Source organism: Ruditapes philippinarum, unplaced genomic scaffold (genome assembly GCF_026571515.1).
Source record: "Ruditapes philippinarum isolate M1 unplaced genomic scaffold, ASM2657151v2 ctg863_1_1_1_1, whole genome shotgun sequence".
NCBI classification, from domain to species: Eukaryota; Metazoa; Mollusca; class Bivalvia; order Venerida; family Veneridae; genus Ruditapes; species Ruditapes philippinarum.
The window spans coordinates 130,001-152,510 of NW_026861574.1; the positions used below are offsets into that span (position 1 = coordinate 130,001).

The 22,510-nt window shown below is 33.1% G+C and overlaps 1 protein-coding gene across 2 annotated transcripts in view; it reads left to right on the plus strand.

Annotated features, from left to right (window-relative positions):
• Positions 1 to 22,448, plus strand: part of LOC132716211 (mitochondrial carrier homolog 2-like) — a 34,120-nt gene extending 11,672 nt beyond the window's left edge. The window contains exons 5-13 of one of the 2 annotated variants that reach the window (XM_060699427.1): positions 6,351 to 6,408; positions 7,738 to 7,789; positions 10,256 to 10,315; positions 11,186 to 11,279; positions 13,401 to 13,427; positions 14,940 to 14,972; positions 15,580 to 15,647; positions 16,182 to 16,257; positions 18,286 to 22,448. In XM_060699427.1, the coding sequence (XP_060555410.1) occupies positions 6,351 to 6,408; positions 7,738 to 7,789; positions 10,256 to 10,315; positions 11,186 to 11,279; positions 13,401 to 13,427; positions 14,940 to 14,972; positions 15,580 to 15,647; positions 16,182 to 16,257; positions 18,286 to 18,387 (570 nt within the window). In that variant the 3' untranslated portion in view covers positions 18,388 to 22,448. The remainder of the gene's footprint in view (positions 1 to 6,350; positions 6,409 to 7,737; positions 7,790 to 10,255; positions 10,316 to 11,185; positions 11,280 to 13,400; positions 13,428 to 14,939; positions 14,973 to 15,579; positions 15,648 to 16,181; positions 16,258 to 18,285) is intronic. The other variant, XM_060699428.1, reaches the window with a different exon arrangement.
• Positions 22,449 to 22,510: the final 62 nt, after the last annotated feature.

Sequence of the window (22,510 nt, forward strand, 5' to 3'; positions counted from 1 at the left end):
TATATACATAAGTTAAATAATTGTGCCTAAGGCCATGCTAAGTTCCTGTTAAAGAGTGAATCAGTAAATTCTACAAATATACTTAATACAATTTTAATCATAATAAACTAGTGAATGATAAGAATGAAATGTCTATAAAACAATGCATGTTTGATATCTTTAAACTTAAAAATACTTAAATCTAAATTAAAGTTTAAACTCCTAATATTTCTTCAAAAATAAATATGAAGTTTATATATGCTATACTTTTTAGCTCGACTATTCGATAAGAATAAGTAGAGCTATTGCAGATAAGAATAAGTAGAGCTATTGCAGTCACCCCAGTGTCGGCGTCGGCGTCTGTGTCGGTGTAACCACTTATGTTAAAGTTTCTGTAATAGTTCAATTATTTTCAAAGTCCATTGACATATGGCTTTGAAACTTTGCACACTTGTTCACCATCATGACCCCAACCTGTAGACAGGAGGAGGAAACTCTATCAAGCATTTTGACAGAATTATGCCCCTTTTTCGACTTAGAATTTATGTTAAAGTTTTTGTAATACCTTAAATATTTTCCAAGTCCATTGACATATGGCTTTGAAACTTTGCACACTTGTTCACCATCATGACCCCAACTTGTAGACAGGAGGAGGTAACTCTATCAAGCATTTTGACAGAATTATGCCTAGGGTTGGATATCGTTCTTCACGAAACGGTCCGATACCGATACCGGTACTGACGAAACGATACGGGTATTCTATCGATACTGATACTGATACTTTTACAATACCAAACCCGTTGCTGCAAGTATAAGAACTGAAGAGATATAACATGTAGTAATAGAAAATAAATATGTTACATTACTGGTCTTTCTGAAATTTCATGCTGTAAAGTATACTTTTCTTTTGTTGTTTTGTGTTTACTCTTTTTTACAACATTTACACATGTTAATTGTAAAATACTTTTACTTTTTCATCAAAAGAACATGACATAATTTAAACACAGCAAAATATCTTATGCAGGACAGCAGTCTGCAGCTGAGAAGTCTACAAATTATTGTTTTAATCTTGATATCTCTACATCTGAAAGAATTTAAGACAGTTGGTTATCTATTATTTTCTTACAGCTATTATTATTACTGTGTAGAAATTTTATTCTGATGCTGATATTCTTTTTAAATCACATTATTGTTTACTGTAATAAATGAAATCACTGGATTGGTTGGCTTACTTTGCAATTTGGAATTACATGTAAGAAATTTCATTAGATGTTTTTTTCAAAGTCACTTATGTTTCCAGTCTGTTCTACTACAACAGCACAAACATATTTTCCTCCAGTAATTAGCTTAGAAATTTTGAAATACATGTATATGCACAGTCAGCACAGACTGTTTCCAAAATGACTTGTTTACATTTTCATGTTAACCTAATATAAGTCCTTGTAGAAGTCATAAAGCAAATACCTATGTTTTACAAATAATAAGGATTTGGTATTTATTAATATTGAATTTACCCTTCAATTTTATACATCTTTTATTTTTCAATAGCATGCACCATGAACATCTTGCTACAGAAAAAAAGTATTGTCCTTACCAAATTGCATAATTCCATACTGCTCAAATACGCAAAAATACTAGCCAACATTTGCAAAAAATCCTACAAAACACTATATGAAATATGTTTCAGTTGTTTAAAGTATCACAGATCTAAATGTGTAATACACACAAGTTGACCTTTGACAGGTGCATAATAGGCTATTCAAAAGAATATGCCTCCCTTTGATGTTGTTACTCTTTCACCATCAAAGAGCCGCCGACATTCACACTTTTTTATTGAAGTTCTGTCAGCATTCTTTTGTTAAGAAAATGTATACATGTTAAATAATAGTTCAGTGTTACACCAAAAACAAAAGGAGGCATATTTTTGTTGGAATATTTCGGCCTCATTTATGTTAAAATCGTAATTCACAAGTGGATTTGTACATGTGGCTGGAACATACGATACATCCCAGCATGTGGTAATGGATGAAAAGAACCTAGAAACATTAAATATGTATTCATTATGAGTGTTTAGAGACTTAAACTGAAAAAAGGATTTAATTATTTTCTAAAAGCATTGTTTGAATAAACAATTGTCATATGTTGGATTTACATTGTCATTACGGCAAAAGCTGTGTGCGATGTGTTTGGAAGGACTGTGTGCGATGTGCCGATGATTACTCAAGTATTTGATTTGTTTTCTCATTGTTTCTTTGACATTTAAAACTTACAAACTTTTAGCAAAATCAGTTCAAATAATTATATTTTCCTGCCGAGTACAAAAATATTATTATCTTGAACATAAGCGGCACAATACTTTTACAAAAAAATCGCCGCGTCACAAACTTCAAGTTTGCCGCGAAAGCCGTACTCGCCGCATGATAATAGTAATTCATAGTTTGTTTTACGTGTTTGTAGGCTGTTTTTATTTAAAAATCTTCTTATTTTTTTGACATATTGACTATTAAATTATTTTTTTTTTTACAAAATTACAAAAGTATCAAATCCAGTACCGGTATTTTACGAAACGGTATATACCGGTAATTTACGAAGTTACTATTCGGTATAGGACCGATACCGGGAACCGGTGTCCAACCCTAATTATGCCCCTTTTTCGACTTAGAATTTATGTTAAAGTTTTTGTAATACTTCAAATATTTTCAAAGTTCATTGACATATGGCTTTGAAACTTTGCACACTTGTTCACCATCATTACCCCAACCTGTAAACAGGAGGAGGTAACTGTATCAAGCATTTTTTTTTACTATCAAGCACTAAGAATAGTCGAGCGTTGCTGTCCTACCGACAGCTCTTGTTGAGTAATATTATGCAACATTATGGAATGATAATGTAAGCTGTTGTAAGTGGAATCAAACTTTACAACACAATATACATGCCTAGATTCTATATAATTTTTTGCAGCTTATGACATTTAATTACCAATATGTTTGCAGAAATTTATTCTGAGGAATTTGCAAACCCATTAGAAGGGCTGATTTAAGATTTAAGTAACTAAGAAGACCCTTGAATCAAAAATATTATAATAATTTTCAAGGTACATTCCTCACATTTCTTGTACTATCAAAATAAAAAACAAAAGATCACTTTAGGTGTCAATCTTATAAATGAATTACAAATGTACTTCTTCATATTTTCAAGATTGGTTTGACAGAAATTGAAGATAGATGGCAATTGTTTATACATTTTAAAAGTCCTGAAAATCTTGTCAACGAAGGCCACAAAGGAGAAAGTGTAAAAGTGACCTTTGTTCACTTCTGGTGTAAGATACGAATATGCTAGCTAGGTAACCGACATACGGTAATACACTAGTGGCAAATCCAAAATAATGAAATCTTTTTATTGTCTTATAAACTATTGTTAAATCATTTACATATTTGGTTTATAATGATGCCAAGTTCCAAGAAACAGGTGAAAACAATAAAACACTTGATTCTGTACAAAATTGTTTTGACATTGTTAACATGTTGAGCTTATTAGAAAAGTTCAAAAATGTTTTTAACAACTATTATGAATTTATCATTTGATTCATACTACATGTATTTGTCAAGCAATCTACTTGTACTCCAAATGATTCATTCTACATTGAAAATCCGGACTATTCCTGATCCAGTACCAACATAAAGTTTATTTTCTTTATTACAATAAAACAAACTCATTGGCGTCTCAGTTTGTTTCTGCAGTACCTGATGGGTAAGGTATGAAAAATCGGCAGATATTTGGAAAAGAGAGAGTCCATCAGCTGTACATGTATAAATTGTTCCTGATTTGTCAACTGCTAAACCTGTGACAGGTTGTGAACACTTACACCTCTTTCTTTTAATATTTTTATTAGCGATCATTAGTTTTGTTATGACTACGTTTCCATAATTTGCAAGGTTTTCAAGAGTGTATAAAATATTTCCATTTGGATGTAGTTGAATGTGATTTGAGGGGTTAGCTTTAATTGGGATGGTGTTAACTACACTTCCATTTAATCCAATCACATGAATGTTTTCTGTACATCCCACAACTAAGTTTGATTTCCTGGATGCAATTCCGTAGCAGTTACCAGGTACAGAGATTTGTGAACTTAGAGACAGCTGGTTATCTTGTGTTATTGATAACAATTGGATTTTTCTGGCATTTGGCATTGTTGTAGCTGCCATATTGTTCTCTAACAGGGCAACATCAAAAGGTTCATCTTTCAAGTTAACTACTGAAATCAAATTTCTTTCAATATCTATTAATTTGAGGGACTTGTTTGTGTTATCTGCTGCAATTAAATGAGTGTCAGAGATTTTGCAGAGTCCAGTTATATTGCTACACCATTTATCTAAAGGATGCTGTGAGGAAACATCTTTTGAAAACTGATTTTTGTCCTGATTTTTGTTTTCTCCTTGAAAGAGCCAAAACCAATGGTAGTATTGACATCAAGCTTGCTTATCTTTAGACCATCAGGCTGAAATTCATAGTTGCTTATTGCAACAGGTTGACTTGCTTCTTCAACATCAATTTTTATTTTTTCTAAAAGTTTTCCAGCTTCTTTTATTGCTAAGAATACTTCACATTTCTGATTTTTAAGCAGCTTCTTCAAAAGGTTTTGCTTAAGGATTTCTAAATCTGCTTCTATTTTATCAGATTTGGAGGACAGTGTCTTCAATCTTGTCTCATTTCTCAGTTTTATTGACTCAGATTGTTTATCTAATTCTTCTTCTTTCCTTTCTATCTGATCAAAGGTTATCATTTTGTTGTCCTGAAGCATTTTGGTTTGGACTTGATGATTGTTCATAAGATCTTCTTTTTCTTTGTCCAACTTTGCAAGTATGTCAGCCCTCTTCTTTTCATAGTGCTCTATTTCACTTTCTTGTTTCTGCTGAAGCTCATGGATATTGTCTAGATACAGGTCTTCTGTGTCTTTTTTCAGTGATTTCGTATGCTCTCTAACTGAAACTTTTGCATTCTGGCTGATTGACTGAACATCTGATAATTTTGAGATGACATCATCTTTAGATTTACTAAGTACATCTATGTCATTTTCAATTGCTTTTATTACTTCATTCTTTTTACATCTTAAATCAACTGATTTAACAAGACTTGGAATATGTTCAATTGTACATTCATTTTGGTGGATATTTTTACAAACAGAACATGCCTTTTGCTGGCAAGTCATACAATAAAATTTAATCAACTCTTTTGGATGATCTTGGCATTTCTGGAAACAGAAGTCCTGTGGCATATTAGCACTGTCTTGTATGGAATGGTCAGATTTATATTTCTGATGATATCTCAGACAAGTTCCACACAAATATTCCAAACAGTCTGCACAGAATCCATCAGCTTTTACTGTTTCTCCTATTTCCTTTTCACAGTGCTCACAAAACATTTCAAGTACCTCATCTGATTCTTGTGTGAGTGAATCACTTTCAGCATTAATGTCCTCACCTGTGCTGTCTTCATCAACAGCCAATTCATTTTGGTCATCAATGATTTCATCAGTGTAACCAGCTGCAGTTGCCATTTCTGTTTATAGAATTTCTTAAATTTTGTTACATTCAGTGTTTGCTCTTTGAATGTTAACTTTATAGATGTCTTACTTTGATTACCTTGAATAACCTTTATTACCATACATCTGCTACTTCTGTAAAATTTCCAGTTTGTCTTATTGAATCTTTATTTTCCAGATTTAGCTAGTCCAAGCAAATAATAAAGCCATAAATATTTTGGTCTTTGCAATCAACTAGGTGTAATTTCAATGGTTTCCCAATAATGTGATCCCACAAAATGTTTTGTTGATTTATGATTTAACTGATATGAAATATTATACTTCAGACATGTTGGAATGGCTTGAGATTTTCAAATTGTTTTACCTTTGTTAGATAAAAATAGTTAATAAATAAATGTGTTTGATATAATATTACTTTTGTGAATGCTTCACAAAGTTTGTAAAAACAAAGACTACCCCAAGAAGCACCCCCCTCCTTGCCAGGTATGGCCAAATTAATGAGACAATGTGTTGCCACTTGTTCCATTTAACATGCTAACAGAAAATCAAAGGTTGTGGAATAATGTGTTATATGATATGTATAGATGATTATATATATAGATATAAGGCACTCATGCTTTTGTCTGCTGTTAAAATAAAGCTGGAAAGTTGCCAAATTGGTTATGGAACAGTTCCAAAAATGGGTTGAAATTGAAATTTAGAAGGTGAAAGGTTAATAACTTCATCTGATCAGATTTAATTGCCTATTCTGACTAGAAATGGTTAGATACTGTTAATTTCATGTTATTTGTATAATTTTGTTTTCTAAAGTTGTGTTTATTTGTTACAGACTGGACAAGAAACAGTGGCAAAATGTGCTGCAGTTATTTCAAGCCAACCTTTCCATGGTAAGCATATAAGACATTTGATACTCACTCATACTCACTCATATATCTGACTTCTGGGACACTTCATTTCCTAATGAGATATAAGGTCATATATAAGGTCATTATGCCCCCACAATGTGGGAGCATATAGCGTTGCACTTGTCCGTCCGTCAATACGTCAGTCCGTCCGTCTGTACGTCCCGAAATCTTGTGAACGCAACTCCTCTAAAACGGGATGGCAGATTTTGCTTAAACTTACAGGGATGAACAACCTTAATGTGTAGATGGTAGTAAAGGAAGGAATATTTGCTGTGACCAAATTTAACAGAATTATGGCCCTTTGTTGATTTTTTTCCTAGATACTATGTAGAAATTTTGTGAACGCAACTCCTCTTAAACCGGATGGCAGATTTTGCTTAAACTTACAGGGATGAACAACCTTAATGTGTAGATGGTAGTAAAGGAAGGAATTTTTGCTGCGACCAAATTTAACAGAATTATGGCCCTTTGTTGATTTTTTCACTATATACTATGTAGAAATTTTGTGAACGCAACTCCTCTTAAACCGGATGGCAGATTTTGCTTAAACTTACAGGGATGAACAACCTTAATGTGTAGATGGTAGTAAAGGAAGGAATTTTTGCTGCGACCAAATTTAACAGAATTATGGCCCTTTGTTGATTTTTTCACTATATACTATGTAGAAATTTTGTGAACACAACTTCTCTTAAACCGGATGGCAGATTTTGCTTAAACTTCCAGGGATTAACAACCTTAATGTGTAGATTGTAGTAAAGGAAGGAATTTTTGCTGCGACCAAATTTAACAGAATTATGGCCCTTTGTTGATTTTTAGTTTTTTTTATATGTTTGGATAGTTTTTGGTCCCTGGTTAAACTCAGCAGGGAGAGCATAGGCTTTGTTTTCAGGTGTTGCTTGTCCAATCCTTGGGCGAGGCGTATTTTCTCTGGGACAATTGATCACTCACATTGAGTCTTATGGTCATTTGTCTCTCATGGATGATTCAGAAATCCTGTGGAATTAGTTGCCGACCATTTGCAGAGAAATTGGTAATTTCTGGTTAGTTATCCAGGGAAGACAGTTAGGCTGGATCGGCCACTGCTGAGATATTACCAAAAACATGTTTAAATTGGCATAATTGTAATAATTTAAACATAATTATTTTAGCACCGATCACAAAACTATTACTTCGACTATGACACAAAAGTCCTTGCACATAAAATTCTTTAAACTTTTTATGGAGTAATTACCAATGAGTAATTATTAGTTAAAAATGATCTAGTTTTAGGTTTTACATTATACTTTACAGTTAATTATTCTATAATTACAGTGATTATGGTCAGGCAGATTGCTCAATTTGTTGGAGGAGAAAAAATATACTGGTATGTAAATTTGTTATTAATTAACAGACATAGATATATTATCTTGTGTGATCAATTTGAGACACATTTCAGATTACAAGTCCAAATGTTGTTGTCATAGTACATTTTTGGACTCTTACGTCAAACTCTAACTAGGCGAGTCTCCTAGTTTTATTTTCAGGCCATGATAATTTCTCTGTTGTTATGTTTCCTTGTCCAAGTCATTATAAGCTTGATGTTTTCATACCTCATTTCATTCTGACATGACTGAAGTGTTGTTGCTTCTATGTTTGCCTACTTACCTCAATAATTGGAACAATGTTGGCTTTGAAATCAAGGCTTCAATCCCCATATTTAGCTCGACTATTCGCAGAATAATTGAGCTAATGCAGTCACCCATTTGTCGGCGTCGGCGTCCCTGTGGTTAAGTTTTTGCGTGTAAGCTGGTATCTCCATAACTACTGAAAGGTGGATTGAAACTTCACAAACTTGTTCTCTGTGATTATCTAAGATGATTGGCACAAGTCCCATAACTCTGATTTGCTTTTTTACATAATTAGGCCCCTTTTTCGACTTAGAAATTCTTGGTTAAGCTTTTGCATGTAAGCTAGTATCTCCATAACTACTGAAGGGAATGGATTGAAACTTCACACTCTTGTTGTCTGTGATTATCTAAGATGATTGGCACAAGTTTCTTAACTCTGATTTGCTTTTTAGCTCACCTGTCACAAAGTGACAGGGTGAGCTTTTGTGATCGCTTTTCGTCTGGTGTCCGTCCGGCGTCCGTCCGTCGTCCGTCCATTGTCCGTCCGTCCGTCGTCCATCCGTAAACTTTTACTTTAAATGACATCTCCTCATAAACCACTAAGCCAATTTCATCCAAACTTCACAGGAATGTTCCTTTGGTGGTCACCTTTAAAAATTGTTCAAAGAATTTAATTCCATGCAGAACTCTCGTTGCCATGGCAACCAAAAGAAAAAACTTTAAATATCTTCTTTTAAAAATCCGAAAGAGCTGTAGCTTAGATATTTGACATGAAACATCTTCTAGTGAGTGTCTATTAAGTTTGTACAAATAAAAGCCCTGGGGTCAAAATTGGCCCCGCCCCAGGGGGTCATTGGTTTTCCCTATTTGCATATAGTAAAAACTTAAAAAATCTTCTTTTAAAGAACCCAAAGAGCTAGAGCTAAGATGATTAGCATGAAACATCTTCTAGTGAGTGTCTACCAAGTTTGTTCAAATAAAAGCCCTGGGGTCAAAATTGGCCCCGTCCCAGGGGGTCATTGATTTTCCCTATATGCATGTAGTAAAAACTTAAAAAATGTTCTTTTAAAGAACTCAAAGAGCTAGAGCTAAGATATTTAGCATGAAACATGTTCTAATGGGTGTCTACCAAGTTTGTTCAAATAAAAGCCCTGGGGTCAAAATTGGCCCCGCCCCGGGGGTCATTGATTTTCCTTATATGTGTATAGCAAAAACATAAAAATCTTCTTTGAAAAATCCCAAATAGCTAGAGTTTAGATATTAAGCATGAAACATCTTCTGGTAAGTGTCTACAAAGTTTGTTCAAATAAAATTCCTGGGGTCAAAACTGGCCCTGCCCCAGGGTTGTCATTGTTTTGAACTATATGTGTATAGTAAAAACTTAAAAAGTCCTCTTTTTAAAAAACCCAATGAGCTAAAGCTTAAATGTTTTGCATGAAACATCTTCTTATGGGTGTCTACCAAGTTTGTTCAAATAAAAGCCCTTGGGTAAAAATTGGCCCTGCCGGGGGATGGGGATGGGGGAGGACAGAGGTCATTGTTTTTCATTATATGTGTGTAGTAAAAACTTAACATCAAGAAACATCTTCTAATGGGTGTCTTCCGAGTTTGTTCAAATAAAAGCCCTGGGGTTTAAACTGGCCCTGCTCCAGGGGCCTATATACAGGTGAGCGACCTCAGGGCCATCATGGCCCTCTTGTTTATGTAATTATGTCCCTTTTTCGACTTAGAAATTCTTGGTTAAGTTTTTGCGTGTAAGCTGGTATCTCCATAACTACTGAAGGGAATGGATTAAAACTTCACACACTTGTTTTCTGTGATTATCTAAGATGAATTGCACAAGTCCCATAACTCTGATTTACTTTTTTGCATAATAATGCCCCTTTTTCGACTTAGAAATTCAATGTTAATTTTTGGTTGTAAGCTGGCATCTCCATAACTACTGAAGGGTTTGTTCGTTTTCGGACAATTTTATGTATTCAAATAGGTTAGCATTATTATACTCAATGAAACACCCTTGTGACAACTTTTCGAATAGTCGAGCGTTACTGTCCTCCAACAGTTCTTGTTTTAGTTTCAAATTGTAAAAGTTCATCATGTACAGATATATGACAGTGTGTGAATATTATTATCTCAAGTACTTCCATTAATATGGTAGTATGTATGGTCCTGTTTGTAATGTGATTTAACATATCATAATCTTCTGTATTTTACCATTTCAGTGGCCTTTTTCCAGCTATTGGAGAAATTTATCACTCAGATGGAATTAAAGGCTTCTTTGCGTAAGTTCCCTGTCCTTTTTAGCTCACCTCAGTGTCACAAAGTGACATAGTGTACTTTTGTGATCGCAATTTGTCAGTCCGTCATCAGTCCATAAAATTTTACTTTAAACAACATGTTCTGATAAACCGCTAAGCCAATTTCATCCAATCTTCACAGAAATATTCCTTTGTTGGTTGCCTTTGTTCAAAGAATTTAATTTCATGCAGAGCTCTTGTTGCCATGACAACTGAAAGAAAAAACTTAAAAAATTATTATTTAAAAAATACCCCCAAAGACCTAGAGCTTAAGATATTTAGCATGAAACATCATCTAGTGGGTTTTAACCAAGTTTGTTCAAATAAAAGCCCTTGGGTCAAAATTTGCCCATCCCAGGGAGTCACTGATTTTCCTTATATGTATATAGTAAAAACCAAATAAAATCTTCTTTTATGATATATTATATAGGCTTCAGCTACTTTAGCTTTATACGTTAGAGTCCTTATTTACTGGCCAATCTCATATTTTATCAGGCTGCTGTAAAATCTATATTGAGAGGATTGTAACAGTCAACCTGAATCTGATAAAATTGCACACACAAAAAAAACCTATGTAACATAAATCATTTGATTTGTAATATAAATCATTTACTTTTTAACATGAATCATTTAGAACAAATTATGAAGGATAAATGTCCTTTAAGATGTTGTTGTCAATCAAGTCATTTCAGATTATTATGAGTCTTGACCAGGGCTCAAATACACATACCCAATTTCCAGTCTTGATGCTTTTTCTCCTGAACTGTATGTCTTTATAGATTTATAGACTGTTATGATGTTTTAGGATTTGTTGTATGAAATACTTGACTATACATAATTGTTTTTGCATTTCAGAGGGCTCACTCCACGATTGCTAGGGGAAATTATACAAATATGGGCGTCTAACCTAATTATAGGAGCATTAAATAAATATGTTATCCCTACAAAGGTTAGTTTACTTCTTTAATATCTTGATTATCAGTGTATGAATTTCTTTATTTGTAAAGCTTAATATATTTAGGGCTCAATCTGATTATTGACACCAAGTTACCTAGGGGTTTGCAAAATTTCAATAAGGGTTAATGGATATGCCAGAGGGGGTTTTGCATTTTACTGGGTATCCAGAGAGGACCACAAGTCATATTTTTGCATGATTTTCACCTGTTTTTGCATAATTTTCACTCAGAAAGCATAAATTGATTTCCAATAATCAGAGTAGTTATATCCCTAACACCCCACCTCGGGATATGCATATGGACACCTTTTCTGTCTTACATAGTATTTAAGTTTAGGTGGCCCAGAGAGATGGGGATGCAGTATTTGTATTACATTCCCTACCATTGTTAAACAAAATTATTATACCTTTTATGCCCTACCATGATAATGGCAAAGGGACATATAGTGTTACTCCTGTCCGTGCTAGCCTGAGTGTTTTGTGTTCGAAATTATTGTCTGGAACTGTGTCTTACATGAAGGGATTTTGAAATAACTTGTCACAATTTTGCAGCATGATAAGACTGTGTGTTATGCACAACCCCTAGCTTCAATTTCAAGATCACACTTAGAAGTCAAAGGTCAGCAGTTAGGAAATCTTGTCCTTCCTATTACTCTGTCATGCATCAATGGGTTTTGAATTAACTTGGAAGAATTGTGTAGCATGATGAGTCAGCATGTCTTGTATAAGACTTATAACCCTAGCTCTAAAGTCAAGGTCAAACTAAGAGGTCAAAGGTCAGTAGTCAGTGTGAATATTAAAAAAACTGTTTCTATCAACAGCCATCAGTCCTCTTACTTATGAATGGTCTTTTATTGGAAAAAAGTGTGTGTTTTTTTAGCTCACGGTGAGCTTTTAGTGTCAAAGGGGGATGCTCCGGCGTCCGTCGTCAAGCGTCAGCAATTGTCTTCTTTTCTGAAACTACTTAGCAGATTTACTTCAAATTTGGTCTGTAGCATCCTTGTGACAGTCACACATGAATTTGCTTATGTCATTCCAATTGGCCCCTTTTAGGGGTCAGCAGAGCTAAAAATAGAAAAACCTTTAAACATCTTCTACAGAACTAATAGATGGATGATCACCAAACTTTGTCTGTAGCATTCTTGGGTAGTCTTTTATCAAGTTTGCTCATATTAATTTGATTGGCCCCTTTTAGGGGCTGCTAAAGCTAAAAATAGAAAAACCTTTAAACATCTTCTACTTCAGAACCAATTGATGGAAAGCTAAAAATAGAAAAACCTTTAAACATCTTCTTCTTCAGAACCAATTGATGGATGATCACCAAACTTTGTCTGTAGCATTCTTGGGTACTCTTTTATCAAGTTTGCTTATATTAATTTGCTTTTAGAGGCCACTAAAGCTAAAAATAGAAAAAACCTTCGAACATCATTTCCTACTGAAATTATTGATAGATGATCACTAAACTTTGTAGCATTCTTAGGTAGTCTTTTATCAAGTGCTCATATTAATTTGATTAGCCCTGTTTAAGCTAAAGCTTAAATGCCCTAGGTCATGGCATTTCTTCAAAATATTGTTTAAATATATTTTATGCTCAAATTTAATATTAGAATATATTGACATTCCAACACTGAAAAGCAGTTGTTTCTGGTGAGCGACTTAGGGCCATCATGGCCCTCTTGTTTCTCAGTGTCCTAACACATATAGCAGGGGAATCCGTGTTTCAAAGTTTTCTGGATAGCTTTTTGATATCTTGTACAGAATTTATAAGAATTTACAGGATTTGTTTCAAACTGTATTACACTCTTTTACTCGCCTATAAGTCGGGCACCACTATAAGTCGGGGTCCAAATTTTACTATTTAATTGAACCAAACTAAAAAAGATATATTTACCCTTATTCTGCAGAATGTATGTATGGCCTTGCCCTGCTTTGAATTTGGAACAGTCCATTCAAATTTAAAGGGATTTCATTGACAATACAAAAGCAATTTCAGTATAACTGGCCTGGCTCTATACTTGTGACAATGGCTAATCACTTTTGGTTCCTGCAGGATAAGGGTTAAATATGATGTCATGATGATGTCATAGTTTTATAGAAATGAGGTATATATTTCAGGATCTGGATAAATGGAATGTGCCTGGAGTTAGTTTAATTTTAAAATTTGATATCTAGTTGTTTTGTTGCAGTGAAACGCCTTTTTAAAGACCACTTGAGGGACTTCTTAATATATTGAATAAAGGGATGGTCCTTTTTAATGGTATTTAAGGGTATTTATATAACTACCGCCAAGGATTGGATTATGTAATTTTTAAACTCTTACAGTTTATCAATACTCTATATTCTGTATTTCTAACAAATACGGCTCAGTAAAACTTGAATTAAATGCTTTGCGTTTCATTAATATTTTACCATAGGTTGAGTAAATGTAATAATGTTTCTTGCTCTTTGACTTTAAGAGGAATCTGTCCAAGTTTGGGTGTTGTACAGGGAGAGTGTATACAATATTTGTACCCTTACTCTTTGAGGTTTGCTAGTTTGTTGTGTTACCTAAAGAGTATGTTTTGCTTTTAATGGCTGTAGAGTTAATTAAAGTGGAAGTATGGAGCATATTAAATACGAATTTGTATTTATATGTCAGGGAAGGTGGGTGTCCTCATTTAAATATTAAGTGAAAAATTACAAAGTTTAGTACACTTGATAAAATCTTAGCAGTTGGCGGGCTAAATTTTTTATCAGGACTCAAAAAAGGAGTTTTACTGTTTTAAAAGATCTGTTGTTTTTGTAATGTTCTTCATTGTGTTCTTTTGGTTTCAGTTAATTGTTTTGTTTGTAAACTTTTGTTAATTTAGTATTATGTAAACTGACTGTGATAAAATAAATTTGTGAAATTTCCATTTAATGTGTGAATAAAGTACATGTAAATAATATAAACTCCTTAATCTCAGTTTATCGACTTACTCCTAAATTAAAAATATTTTGTTTTTTTCCCAGCTTATCTGGGTGTACATATAAATTTTTACAGTTAAGAGTTTCGAAAATAAGTGCAACAGGTTGACTGATCTATTATGACCGGTAGTACACTGTGAAGTTATGACAGTAAAAGTTTGTACCGAGGGATTAGCTTGAAAAAAAAAAACGCATATTTGCTGAGTTACGGTTAACATCTATTGCACTTAAAATAAACATGATGTTAATGTAGTTATGCAGTTAGCAGAAGTCCTTTCGGTGTGCCTGAAATAATACATGGATCTTCCTCTGTCAGTCCCAGCTGGACAAGTGTCCTTCAATCATGATCGCTGTGGGTTCGAATCCCGACAGGGACTTTTGATTCTTTCATGTGAGGAAGCTATCCAGCTAGCTTACGGAACGTCAGTGTTTCTACTCAGGTGCCCGTTTGCGCCTGAAATAATGCACAGAGAGGCACCTGAGGTCTTCCTCCACCAGTAATGCTGGAACGTTACCATATGACCTATACTGTGTTGGTGTGACATAAAACCCAATCAAAGAAACAAATCAGTCATCAGCACATGCTATAAATTGAATGAAAAGAAGAAACATAATGTAATACTTGTAAATTTTGATTTTCAGTTATCAAATGATGTTACTTTTTATGAATAAAATACTTAAGAGATATTTTTATTTCTCTTTTTTTAGGAGGCCCAGTCATATGTACCATTGTTTGTTGGGGTAAGTAAAAATTATCTCTTTAAATGATAATGGCAAAAATTACTTTCCAAAAATCTCATAATAATTACAACAGCAGAGTTAAATGTTGTGCAAAATTCATTGGTGTTTTATTGTTCTAGTCCTTACAGGATCATTTATTTAACACTTTCAGTGGAAAAGATAAGTTCTGCTTAAGCTGGTGCTATTTTGTAAGAGAAGCCTTGCTCATGTTATATCTCATAAACAGACTCATTAAACCAAGTGTAATTATCATTTATTTTCCTGACTGTCAAGTGGTTTTTAACTTTTTCCTGAATTTGTTTGTATGCCATCAGTATAAATCCATACCATCAGATCAGATTCTTGACAGTTGAGGGCAACCGGATTTTAAACATTTAGTTAAAAAAAAACTTCACATAACAAACTGCTCTAAATTCAGAGCTTTTCTAAAAGCCAAAGAGTGATAGGTCACTTGTATTGGCTGTAATGACATCAGGTTATGTAATTTAAACTTTAATTAATAATTATCATATGTTTCCATGTTTGATTAGAAATGTAATGTGGTTTGACACTACAAATAGAAAAAAGTTAATTACATTTTGTATTTTCTTCTTCAATTTTCTTTCAGCTTGTAGTTTCCAATTTTACATACCCCTTTACATTGGTGTCCAATGTTATGGCAGTTGCTGGAACTGAGTAAGTCTATAGCTTTCAAAAGATTTTGTAGTTTTCCTAAGGATTTTGAGTTTTCTTTAAGTTTAACTTATTGAAATGATAGTGCATTAGCATTCATTACATAACATTTTTGTGTATTTCCGTATCATGTCCAGATTTGACTCAAGTTTATAAGGATCTCATTTTGTAAAGAACAAATTTATGCAGTTGGTACATGCAGATGTCATCTGAAATTTCAAGCTTTTTCTTAGTTTAGTAACTTTAACCATTAACCTGCTGGAAGCCTTTTCCACCAGTATAGAGCCAGGCAAGCCTACAATTCTGGTTCAAAATTGCATCATTGCAGTGTTAGCAAAAAAATCTAGGAAATGTTTCTGGAGTCTCCTACATTTTGACAAGATGATCACAAATATGAAAAATGCTGTTTCTTGCTTGTCAATTTCTTTATGTTTTTGAGAATGTTTAGTTTCATATACAGGGTATTTAATTGACTGTGATATACTGTGTTATTTTACCTGATAGATCTAACATGTTTTATGTATTATTTTCATGAAGGTTGGTGGCTGCATCTCCACCTAATATGAAACCGTATGCAGACTGGAGTGAATGCTGGAAACACTTAAAGGAGACTGTAAGTAGATTTATATTATAAAAAAAGATACACATGTGTGATAACATTAGTCTTTTATTGGTTTTGGCTTTTTAGCTCACCTGTCACAAAGTGACAGGGTGAGCTTTTGTGATCGCTTTTCGTCCGGCGTCCGTTCGGCGTCTGTCCGTCGTCCGTAAACTTTTACTTTAAATGACATCTCCTCATAAACCACTAGGCCAATTTCATCCAAGCTTCACAGGAATGTTCCTTTGGTGGTCACCTTTAAAAATTGTTCAAGTATTTAATTCCATGCAGAACTCTGGTTGCCATGGCAACCGAAATAAAAAACTTTAAATATCTTCTTTTAAAAAACCCTAAGAGCTAGAGCTTAGATATTTGGCATGAAACATCTTCTAGTTAGTGTCTACCAAGTTTGTTCAAATAAAAGCCCTGGGGTCAAAATTGGCCCCGCCCCAGGGGGTCATTGATTTTCCCTATATGCATATAGTATAAACTTAAAAAAATCTTCTTTTAAAAAACCCTAAGAGCTAGAGCTAAGATATTTAGCATGAAACATCTTCTAATGAGTGTCTACCAAGTTTGTTCAAATAAAAGCCCTGGGGTCAAAATTGGCCCCGCCCCAGGGGGTCATAGATTTTCCCTATATGCATATAGTAAAAACTTAAAAAATCTTCTTTTAAAGAACTCAAAGAGCTAGAGCTAAGATATTTAGCATGAAACATCTTCTAATGGGTGTCTACCAAGTTTGTTCAAATAAAAGCCCTGGGGTCAAAATTGGGGGTCATTGATTTTCCTTATATGTGTATAGCGAAAAACTTAAAAACTCTTCTTTGAAAAAACCCAAATAGCTAGAGTTTAGATATGAAGCATCAAACATCTTCTAGTGAGTGTCTACAAAGTTTGTTCAAATAAAAGCCCTGGGGTCAAAATTGGCCCCGCCCCGGGGGTCATTGATTTTCCTTATATGTGTATAGCAAAAACTTAAAACTCTTATGTGAAAAAACCCAAATAGCTAGAGTTTAGATATTAAGCATGAAACATCTTCTAGTAAGTGTCTACAAAGTTTGTTCAAATAAAAGCCCTGGGGTCAAAACTGGCCCCGCCCCAGGGGTGTCATTGTTTTTAACTATATGTGTATAGTAAAAACTTAAAAAATCTTCTTTGAAAAAACCCAATGAGCTAGAGCTTAGATGTTAAGCATGAAACATCATCTTATGGGTGTCTACCAAGTTTGTTCAAATAAAAGCCTTTGGGTTAGAATTGGCCCTGCCGTGGGGGGGGGGGGGGGAGGCCTATATACAGGTGAGCGACCTCAGGGCCATCATGGCCCTCTTGTTTTATCCAAACATCTTCTTCTGTACCTATTTCCATTTTAGAAGTTAGAATATTCAAGGTCAAATTCAAAAATTCAGGAAATGCCTCATATCTGTTACTGTAATGTTCGTTAAATACAGATTTGGAACTGGGGCATTTGTGTTTCCATAAAAAAGTGTTTTTCTACTTTCTACAGTCACTTCACTTGTTACACTGTTAATTGTTCTCCCTCCATGTTCATATTTTCAAACATGTCCCCCCCCCCCAACCCCATCCCTAGAAATGGTACACAAAAAAAAAAAATAATGGTAAATTCTGTTGCATGTTTTGTCAAACTACTACAGGAATTTAACATAAGTATTTATCTTGAAATTTGTTATTGACTAGTTAATATTTTGCTGAATAAATTGTGTGAATCGGGTGACCTGGGTTCGATTCCCAGGCGTTGCAGGTCACTTTTGTTGTGATTTATCATGAAATCCTTTCTACGGTCATTCACATTGTACCTCTGCTCTGGCATGTACAGAAGTTATCAGTTCCTTGCGAAAGTGAAGGCAACTAGTACTGGTAATGCTTGACAAAATGCCTAGAAACAATGTGGTGGCTTACTGCCATGATTTGGAGGGATATGCTAAAAGGGTCATCATAAATAAAACATCTTGTACTTTACTCTTATGGATTTCACAAGATTGATCATATACAAAACCCAATTATACTTTAATTTGATTTCAGGGTAATATCAAGAGAGGAAACAGCCAATTCTTCCGTGTGGACAGAAATCGCGTCGGAAAGCCGCTGCTACAAAGAGTTGTTAAACAGGCTCCCTTTAAATAGAAACATTTTTTACACGAAATATATTATGAACATATTTCACAAAGAGATAACAATCTACAGGGAATTAATTTTGATGCAGTGTATTCTGTTTTATGAATATATCAAGATTTGAAAGTGTGCTGAAATCATATCTTATATGTTGTTTTATTTAGGAAATGAACATCATGTTTTATGTTGTATCAACCAGGATTTGTGGTATGTGCATTTTTGGTCCTATGAATTAAGACTCACAGCTTATTTTCACATAAATTTACTCATTTTTGTTTCATGGGTGAAGTTTCATAGCATATTTCATTTAATGGTAACCAAACAATGAAAAATTATGCAAAAATAGTCAAGATACCTTTGTTGTTATCAAATGGTTTATTTTTGTATTTCTAGGCATTTCTATATATTTCAAAGCAATTAACTGTAATAGACAAATCAGCCTTGTTAATCAATATGCTTTAAATTATAATTATTTGCTTTACTTATTTCATAATAACCTTTACATATTAAGAATATTTGAAGCTAGGATATAGGTATAATTATAAAAAAAAATGCATTTTTTAACTTATACACTGCTGATTTTTTAAAATGAACTTGCCCTGTTTACAATTTGGATGAGTTCATTGTTAATTTGAGGGATATTGACTTTGATAGCAAAAATTTAACAATTGAGCAGCCAATGGAATACATATAGAGTCTGGTCACGCTGATTTTTTTAAAAAAATGAACTTGCCCTGTTTCAAACTTTGATCAGTCCATTATTAATTATAGGGATATTGAATTTAATAGGTAAATAAATGGAACAGCCAACTGTGTAGAGTGGTCAAGTTCATGCATGGATGTTAAGGCTAACCTGGCTCTATACAGGTGGCAAAAATCCCATGTTATTGCTGTTCATATTCAAAAGGAGCTAAACTCTGCATCTGATTGGTCGAATTTTTGATATGTTTTACAAATAGAGCATTTCAAGAATTTCATATTAATCAGTTATTTATATCTGCTAAGTGTGTTTTGTTTTCGATTAAAGATTATATTTTTGAGAGAGAAAATACATGTACTCAAATTGGTCAGAAATTTATTGTTACAACATGGTAAAGTTGATTGATATGATTTCTGTTGCAACTTAAATATCTTAAGTTTCTGTGAAATGTGATGAAAACAGTTAACTATTATATAACATGTATAGTCATAATAATTTACTAATGCTTTTATTGTTACTTTAGTCATAGGACCTTTACAGTGTGAGAGTGGCTTAAAACCAAAGTATATTTTCCATTTAGAATTATAGTTTGCATTCAACATATCCATTACAGTATGTCATACTTTTACATTATAAAACTGTTGTAACCTGTTATAAGGTACAATATTATAAAAAAAAAAAAAATAATTGCAACATCGCTGATTGGTTAACGAGTCTGTATAGTAATCTAATGATTGCTAGCCATATGGGATCAAACCCTGTCAGGGGCAAGTCGTTGTGTCCTTGAGCAAGAAACTTTACACTCTTTGCTCAGTACAGGTTGTTTCCAAGAACGGACTCAAGAGTGTCTATAAGCTGATAGCTTCCTACACAAGCAAACTGAAATAAATTCTGTATAAACCAATATTATAAAAAAAGGTTGGGCAATCTCTCTCATTGTACCCAGTCATGGTCATTTTGGTGATGGCATAATGTAAGTTTATAAGATTTTGCTTGTAACTTTATATTTTACTCTGACTTCTGAGAAACTGTTTTCATGGCTTTACACATGTTTTTGGTATCATTATTGCAGAATTCTGACCAAGATATGTAACTCTAGTACAGATCTTTACCAAATTATTTCCCTTTGTATTTTAAAGCCCTTATAGCCTTTGTTTTCACAAAGCACTGAGGGTTGTCAAGTGCAATTTCCTGCATTCTAACAGTTTACAATACAATAATGAAATACATGTATTAAATATGCAGAAAATGGAAGTAGATCTACATGAATCAGAAAGAGTTTAATTTTTACCAATGATGCTTCATTCATTATGTTATTGTAAAAATACTCATTTCTGGTTGTTGGTAAATTCATTTGGTACATTGTTTGCAAGTTTTCACGTTTTTAATGTTTATCTTTAAATGGGTTTGGAATATTAGGTTTAGTTTAAACATACATTACTCGTATAATAATTTCTCATGATTTTTCTGTTGCTTAACTGTAAACTAAACACCAATATATGTTGTGAATATTTAGTTAACCAGGAAGATGTATTTTTCTGTTTTGAATGAATAATTTGAATGTATACAATGTATTTATATGGTGGGAATTGTGGGCCATCACCAAACAAAAGGGATATTTGTATGTATGATTTAGTCAGAGAGCTTTTATAAACAAAAACAAGGTATTTATTGTAATTCAAACATACTAGTTGTTAAAATGCAAAAGAAATATAAATGTTATAATTATAATCATAATTATAATCATAAAAAGGACATATTTTGAAGGAAAGAATTAAAGTGCTTTCACTAGACATACTATGGAATAAAGAATATTTTGTGTTTTTCTTAGCTAATCTGGAGATAGAAACAAACTTTTACAGTTACAGCTTCGAAAATAAGCGCAACATGTTAACTTTTCTATTATGACTTGCACCATGAAGCTATTATAACGGTAAAAGTTTGTTTGTACTGAGGGTTTAGATTGGAAAAAACCCCATTTGCCGAGTTCCGGATAACATATATTTACTGGCAATAACATTCTTTGATTTATGCGATGAGCTTCAAAATTGTTGCCACAACGTTCCTATTTATTATATATTTTTTTCTGCAAGACACCCCCCCCCCCCCACAGTTGAAAAACTGCTTGAACATTTTTGTTACATGATTTAGAATTAGGCATGGTATACATACTTATTGGTACATATACATACATAATACATTGTACTTTTCCATGAATAAATTTTTTTTTCCTGTTTGTTTATGTTAAAATTCTTGATCTATCTATCTTTGTTTTTTCGAAAGTTGCTTTCTTTGAGGAAGATAGGTCAAGATTTCCATGGTTATAGTTACCCCTGCAAAAATACTTTAAATTTGCAGTTCCACTGGGTACAACTGTGATTGTTAGCCTGCAAAAAGAGATAACTTCTGGTTCGTTATCCACTGTGATAATTCCTGATAATTTATGATGCACTATAAAAGGATTCATACTTTCATTAGTTTGAGTTTAAACAGTAATGACAGTTTTTTGTTATGACTTTTACCAGAATTATTGCTTAGTTTTAGGTGTGAATGGGAGCTAAGTTCAACATGTCCTTTGGATGCAGTTCTTTAGATAAACATGTATATGTATTTATGTGTTTAACTTTGTTTGGTGCATATGTTAACATTAAGTATGATTTATTGTTAAAATAATTCAGTCAGAAAAAAGGACAAAAATATTAGTAACTGCTAAAAAATCTTCTCTTATGTTTTAATTATGAATATTTTTTTCTTGCTTAACTAATCTTTATTTTATTCATGTGTGTAAGTTGGGCTCACTACAGAGCAGAATTTTGTTGATAGTATTTTTTTTAGTTTTTGATTTAAATGCAGTGGACAGACATTGTGTATTTTAGACATTTAGTAAATTTAATACAATTCAAAATTGTCTGCCACAAAAAAAAAATAAGCTGTTGATCACTATCTAGCTGTGGCAGTTTTGATTTCAGATTTCTATGTAATTAACTTTTTAATTTTTGGCAATTTGCAGTTTTATTGCATTATTATGCATGGAAATTAGGCAATTCTGTATACTTAAAATGTGCTCAAATTGGCATTCTGAAGTATCAAATGCAACAGTATATAGGTATTTTGTGGCATGTTTTCATCAAATGTATATTATGCCATGTGTGTATGAATTTATCAATTAAATCTTGTGTTAATTCGATGTAATAGATAGAATAGATATAAATAATAAGTAAAGAAACATGATTATTTATGAAATTATAATGCATGAATATGTAAAGCAATGGTGTTTTTTTTCTCAAGCATGCCATTTGGATTTAGTTACAAGAATACACACCGTCATGTAATGAAATGTTATGAAAATACACAACAAAGTTTAGTATTTTTACTAGTGTTTGTGTTTATTTGCTGAAAATTCCTTTCATGTTATGTTTTGAGGAATACAAAAAT